This window comes from Opisthorchis viverrini, assembly GCF_000715545.1.
Source record: "Opisthorchis viverrini unplaced genomic scaffold opera_v5_50, whole genome shotgun sequence".
Taxonomy (NCBI): domain Eukaryota; kingdom Metazoa; phylum Platyhelminthes; class Trematoda; order Opisthorchiida; family Opisthorchiidae; genus Opisthorchis; species Opisthorchis viverrini.
In genome coordinates this window covers 172,365-179,712 of record NW_008751706.1, presented here as the reverse complement: position 1 = coordinate 179,712, position 7,348 = coordinate 172,365, and the positions used below count along the sequence as shown (strand labels likewise).

At 46.6% G+C, this 7,348-nt stretch overlaps 1 protein-coding gene across 1 annotated transcript in view; it reads left to right on the top strand.

Moving 5' to 3' along the window:
• The window catches only part of T265_03463 (hypothetical protein), a gene marked incomplete at both ends in the record, with an annotated part of 26,380 nt that overhangs the window by 1,782 nt on the left and 17,250 nt on the right, over positions 1–7,348 (top strand). The window contains 2 exons of the mRNA XM_009167963.1: positions 4,693–5,166; positions 6,337–6,515. Coding sequence (XP_009166227.1) covers positions 4,693–5,166; positions 6,337–6,515 — 653 coding nt within the window. The remainder of the gene's footprint in view (positions 1–4,692; positions 5,167–6,336; positions 6,516–7,348) is intronic.

Here is a 7,348-nt window from a genome sequence, read left to right as displayed (position 1 = left end):
GACATCGATGGTCAAACACTGAAAGTCTTTTGACGCGTCTGTCAAGCTATACACAAAATTCAAAAAACTATCTGCAGTTTTGTAGATACAACCGAAAAAATGACGATGTGATAAAGCGGGAAGATTTTTGAAAACCGGTCGTCGGTGTTTGAGCTATGAGAGTGATCGATATCGTTGTTGAATTCATTCTTTTGGATGTTCTCTGTAAACCGAATGACGAGACTACTTCTGGGTTTAGTTCGGGTTTTACCAATCTACAACACACGTGCGGTTGTTGTTGCTATGTTATAATATACTCTGCAGATAGGCAGTCGCCATTGGTTACTTCAAAAGATTGTCTGGATCTGATACAGAGTGGCTGATCAGTAAAACGGATCGCATTTCTGAGAAGTAATTCGCACGTGACTGCTGAGGTTAGTCACGTGCTTCGACTGTGGCACCACTACCGGTGAACTGAGTTGGACCGAAAGACCTCAGGGTGTATTCGTTTTCGGCTTTTCATGTCACGAGGCTAGTCGTGCGCTACTTTGTCGACCTGGATCAAGGATGAAGAGGTGCTCGTAAGCCAACCGGACACCTGGTATGAATTAACCGATTGTCATCTGTTAACGTGTGTGCGCGCTTGTAGACGCTGCGGGTTCGATCATTCGACCTGTTTCTCGTTCTGACCACACCATAGTTCATTAGCAAACTGGAGCGAGGAGCATCGTTTGTCATGTGCCTTTCGTTATTGATTTAGCAGATCCACCTAGACAAGTTGTTATGTGTTTTGATCTCTGTGAAAGCGCACAACCGTTATTTCCGATAGTGAACAGACTGCTCATTCTCAACTCATTCTGTTGTAAGTGAAGCTGAAAAGCTGAAAACCGTCAAAAGTGAGGAAAATTGATCAGCTCCCTTTCGGTGCCTAGCTGCCATACCAACGGAAGGAGACGCGAGGGCTGGGATACTGCCAAGTTGCCCAAGCCTTGACAGGGGAGATCGAGAGGCAGAATTTGGGTTGGAACCACGAACCTTCCGGTCTGTAAGCTGGCGCTGGAGCTATCTCAAGCTTGAGCAGTGAGTATTGCGTGAAACTCAATGGAGACTGGAACCCGCGACTTCCGGCTATTGGTTTGAACACTTACCCGCTAATCAGCTGTATAAGTAGCTCGCACTTGGACGGGATATAGTCCCACTCATCCCTCAATCACGGGATCCACATCACGTGTCGACCGCCTCATTGAGTGACGACTTCCCACTCGTCTTGTGAAATTATTCTCTCTCTGAGCGACAGGTTTGAATCCAACGGAATTTCATGAGCAACTTAGGGGGCTCCTCTGTCCTATCGATTTTATCCAAACGCCAGGGAAAATCGATCAACACGAACACTGACTGTACTGCACTGTGATTAGGGTTCCAAGAACTTTCTTATGCATATTTACCGAATCCCTGGAGCCCCAGCCTCCCGTTTGGGTTTTTGCAGTCCCTTAGGAGCCTAGTCCATGATGGAGCTTGGGGACAGAGAGTGATAAGTGAATGGTATTCAGCTGGGCAGCAAAACATGGAAGTTCGACACTAAGCCTATCAGATGTGCCCTAGGAAGGATGAAACTGGACTGTCTAGAGCTTTCATTCAAACAATGAAACTATTCTCCAGTGTTTAGCGGTTTCCATCCGACCGTCGTAGAACTACCGGATACACACAATGAATGTGTGATCTTCAGAGAGGACTTGGCACTGCCTCATGAGTCTCCATTCAGACTGTTTGGTAATCCATTAGAATCATAATAGACCCTTTTGCAAATCATGTAGAATCCAAATTTTATTAGCTAGATAGTTCGGATGAACATCTTCCAAAATCCAGAGGTGGGGCCAAGACCATACTGCATCTTCAAAGTCGAGACTTCCCACAACTCAAACCGAACCAAACCTTCTGTTCTGTAACACAAATCATGAGCTGCAAGCCTTGTCTTTGCAAAGTTCCATAATAAACGTGTGTGTGTTTGCTTACAGTACGCTCAGATAATTGTGGAAGCATAAATTTTGTAATCTAGACATGAGTCTTCCGTGCCTCTGCGCTGTGGTTTCTGGAGATGACGACATCTAGCCGATGTCCTGTCCTCGTGATGTTCACCAATCGTTGGTGTTTACTCGACCGTTTCTTTCTGAATGGCGGATGGGTTCTCATCCCGAAACGTCGGCTTCAGGATTCACTGAAGTTACTCGGTTCACATTTTGGGAATGTGGCAAGATGTGTCGCTGAACACGAAGGTTTCTACCTGAATTCTCGAAAGACCAGTAAATGCGCTTCTGGTGTACTAAGCATGCCGAGTTATCGCCTGATGAGAAAAGTGTTGTTCTGCGTGCCTAGTTTCGGGGTGGCAGAAGTCAGGTTTATCAGCACAATAGTTACTTGCAGCGTTATTGATTCCGCAGCGTTTCACCCTGGATATTCCCGAATTTCGATGGAGCTACACCTCGTTGTTGTGTGGCACATCTGACGAAGCTCACGTGGCTTTTTCTTGAAGGAAACTACTCACAAGGTTGCTGAAAACTCTTTGACAGCCCACGATCGGTTTCGCCTTTCTTGAGGCTCATCATGTAGGCGCAGTCCCTGAGTTTCCGTCAACCTTATGTCCTCACGTGGCTTTGTTTTGAACCTAACTGGTAACCATTGGCAACTGATGAGAACGAAGCGCGATTGATATGTATGGTCGAAACACAAGCCGGTGCTACATCGCATCCGGAGTTCACCTGACAGGACTTTATGTCAGGAGAAAACCGGTTCTTCAGACTGAAATGACCGAGCTTATTTGTTTATTTACTAGTTGTGTTGGTTCTGTGACAGCCTATGAATTCCGTCTCACCAACCTTCTGAAGCGAATTGTAATTTGTTTTCATATGAGTATCGACTTTTATTCGAGGGCGTGGACGCCCGATTTCGACGCAGTCACGATCTGGCCTGTGTTATTCCTTAGTTTGTCCCCCTGTTCATCAAAGAGTCTCGAAATAATCGTTATTGAAATTGAAATATATCACACCTGGTTTCAACGTGTATGATCCCGTGATTTCGTGTTACAATACCATTTATACATGTTTTGGCAGGAAACTAGCAATCTAAACAGAATTGTGCTTGTTTGCAAGCGCGCGTAAATTATGAGGATATGCGCATGTTGGAATTTGATGGGGTCTTTCGTGGTCGCTACGGTACTGACATTTTCGCGCATAGTTTACACCGCAAAAACGAATTTGTTGAATAGCTTGGTAACGGAATCTCAGGTCTCCGGGGTTTGTGATAACTCAGTGGTTAATGCGCGAACTTACTGACCGGAAGCCCCGTGGTTCGAACACAACCTCAGTATCCCGACTGCTCCTGTCTGGGTCTGAACAATCAGACTGTATCTCAGTCCTCGTGCTTTCCCTCTGAAAGGCATGACAGCTAGACGTCAAGGGGATATTCGGAGCATACTGTCTGCTGCCGAAGGACGTCAAAAGGTGTTTTAATTCCCGATGGGCCTATCTCAAGCTTCGGGGACACCACCCCTATCCAAATAAGCAAAACCAGTAGCATACTCTCCGCGGGTTTTGTGCGATCGTTTCATATTATTTACACCAACTGTAATTCATGCCCAACAGGTCTCATTTATTCACCAAATTGGTTCACTTCCTAGTCGATCGGCAATAGTAACGTTCACCTGATGTTGTTCAACTATGGTGAATAAACCTGTGGTATTCGATGGGAACACTTTTTTCACCCCTTGAAGTGGGAGTGCAGAATTGTGTGCCCCGCACGTCTGACGGAGTTATTCGTTGTGGCACACCTTACCGTGGGATTGTTTTCCCTCAAAGTGTTTTCTCTTGGTATTCGTACTAGTTTGGACAGGGTCTATCGATCGGCCGCCGATCGCGTGCGATTTGAAATCGTTGCCGGCGAAGCAGTTCGATTAACGCTATCGATTACATTGCTGATTGGTCCATCCCGGTTTGGAAGCCCATGTTGACCGCTCCCTGTAGCGAACTGTTAGCTTCTGCAACATAAAAGGTTATGACGTATATGAGTACCAAATACCATAGTTCTCGGGCGTTATCAAATTTCAACATTTCATTCCATAACCTAAAGAGTGAAACAATGCACCTAGCGAACTACACTCATTTGCATACCAATTTGGTTTTGATGGGAGACTCACCTGATTCCCAGTTGAATCTCTTGTTTATGAGGTTCTTCTTCAACTGAATACGCTGCGCCAGGCCACCTCATGTTTCAGTTGGTATGATATTCGAGTTATTGCGATACATATATAGACGTAATACACTATTCATAAGGTGTTTGCTGAAAACTCTTGGGAACAATGTGTGAACAAAAGCAAGAAGTAGTGAACAGCTATTCTACTCTTGTTGAATTATTAGACTTGGATTGTGATGAGGCGTTGCACCTGTAGGGTGATTCAAACGTTCCGCCTTTAATTCGCTGTTGAGTTTTGTGGAACCACTCGTAGTTTATGTGAGGCAGTGGACTCTTGATGGGCAGGTGTTGTTGAACAGCGTTTCTTAGCAACCGTCATGTTTGTCTCCTTCCAAAAGTCTTACGTACCAAACCCGATTAGAATTTACCAGGTGCACACTATGGCTGATTCGTAAGGGGTGGAAAACCACTTACTATAATTTTAAAGGGAATTTCTGGACCATTCTTACGTCTCTCTTCATCCTGTAGGTGTTTTCTATGCTTCCACCTACGAGACGGTCCGGCACATGTCATCTGGCATTCCCGGACTTTCACAAACCCAGCGGTCGTTTATCGGTGGTGGTGTCGCATCGATGTTACTTCAAACCGTCCTAGTTCCGGTGGATGTGATCTCCCAACATCTGATGGTGCTTAGTCGCACTTCGTCCATATCCCCCTGCTCGTCCGCTGCCCCGCAGTCTATCGCGCCGTCGGTAAAACTGAAGTCCAAGTCGTCCGGACAGTCGGTCATGACTGACGTCCGACTGGAACAAGTTCGAGCCTTGTCCCCAATCCGGCTCTCCTCATCCGAGTTGTCGACCAGCTGGGCTCGATTTCGTGCTGTTACGTCCTATGTGGCTCACAAGCACGGGATTCGCGGCTTCTACAATGGATACGTTATTTCTCTGTTTACCTTTGTGCCAAGTTCCGCAATGTGGTGGGGATTCTACGACAAGTTCTGCCGTAAGTCATTTTTTTGCACTGCCGTCTCCTTGATTTTTGAACGTCCAACAGTTTCCAGACGACCAATGCAAAGTTTGACTTCTAAAAGTCTGGCGTTTCTTCTTGAAAACAGTTCTGTTACACAGCCTCCAACGACCAATGCAAAGTTTGACTTCTAAAAGTCTGGCGTTTCTTCTTGAAAACAGTTCTGTTACTTCATCGCGTGGTTACCTCGCCAGTCCGGACTTGTTGGTTCACAAACTTGAGAACCTCCAATGTCCTATTTGAAACTCTTTGGATCAAAGACTTTCGTCCATGGTGCTTTTGGCGTTTAGGCTACCTTCTCTGATATTTTGAATTGACCAGATCAGTGCGTTCTTTGTGGCCCCTACTTAGTGTATTCCATTCACTGTATTCTACTCTGCTCTCATTGCCGTCGGAGTGTTTGGCGGCCTCTTTCAGTGACCCGCAAGGCGGAATAAAGTGGACCTACTGGTTTCTAAGGCGCTGCCGGCATCCATTCGATGTGATATCCATTCTGGGCTGACATTCGTTGGTTGAATGGCCCTCTATGGTAATAACCTGCTCCCCGGAGAGAGAGAGATCTACAAAAACAGGAGATTTGGACTCTTTTCGAAGTAGTCGTACCGTAGGTCTTGGCTGGCGGAAAGCGCCTGTGGTTTAAATCAGTTTGTTTTCACGAGAGACTCAACTGAATCTCTTGTTTGTTTGGAAGGACTTTGATGGGAATACCTTAGCCATGCGTGTTACAGGTAACCGACCTTTTCTTGTCCTGATTGCAGTCAGCTCGTTCAGTCTTGTACTTCCCACGGATATTATATATAGAGTAAAGGTGAACCCACAGAAAACGAAGCGAACTTCACGAGGAGTTGCATAGGTGAGCGTGAACGGGGTAGCTGCGTAGATTCGAACTGTGGAAAAGGTGAAGAGTTCCAAAGTGTAGCTTCACACTTAACCGTCCCCGTATTGTAGGAATTATTTGCTCATCGTCTTCAAAAAAGATATTCTGCCAAGCTTCCCATGCTTGCAGAAGCCCGTTTTGTTCAGACTTCACCCGTCTCTATCCGTTTAGTTTGTCTCTCAGTTCGAATTGATCATAATCGGACAACCTCTATCACGACCGATGCATCCAACCCGACTGTCAATGGTTCATGGTCTTTCTTTTCTCAGGTCTGATTGCTTCTACCGTCTCCAAGCTAGATGACACATTGTTCGCTTCGAACGCCACAAACAGCTCAGGCAGTCCGTTAGTGCCACGGTTGGCTGTTCAGCTGATCGCAGCTCCTCTGGCTGGTATCGCTTCGGCAACTCTTGTCAATCCGATCGACTGTGTACGCGTCCGAATGCAGGTGAGTCCGTTGGCTGCGTGGCCTACGTTTTGGCGCCATTCCTCCTCCCCTTCTATGTATCTTTGTCACCATGTCATGGAATAGTTGTTTCAATAGGGGGACAATCAGGTAAACAAAAACACGGATGAAGATCCCAGTTATGCCTAAATTTGGCTGATCTGAGCCTCAGCGCTGCCCTATCCTCCTCGCCAAGCGTTCTACTCTACGAAAAACTGAAGTATTTTGAGCCTACAGGAGTACCTCGATTCTCTCACCATTTCCAAAGTCTGGATTAACTCAAGTCATCAGCTTGGTGGGCACTGCTGCGGTGGTCTTACATAACTTCTGTCAGGTCGCTTTTGCAGTACACCTACCCCCTCTCTCCCCCCACACACATTAAGCAAGGTGGATTCCGCCCCGGTAAGGGATGTATCGATAAGATATGCCCTCTGTGGTGAATGTTGGGACGTCCCTTTAGGTGGCAGCGCGTTTTATCGAACTGTGCGCCCAGTCCAGTAGATCTTGACGCCCTGTGCAGTACCACCCACTCTGTTACCAAATTCCGGGTGCTTATGCGTCCAAAGGAATCCGGCGACTTTGTTCCACACTCCAGTGCACAGTATCATTTGTCCACAGTCCTTTTCAACCGAATCGTTGACTGGATAAAGGAATGAGCCTTTGGAGTTTATCACAGAGTTTAGCGGAGCCATAACCTTTGACGTGGATACCTTGCCTGGAAAATTGCTTAGCTGTAACACCATTTCGGTGGCTAGCTGCCATAACACCCGAAGGAGGCACGAGGGCTGGGATACTGTCAGGTTGCCCAAGCCGAGACAGAGGAAGCCGGAAGGCAG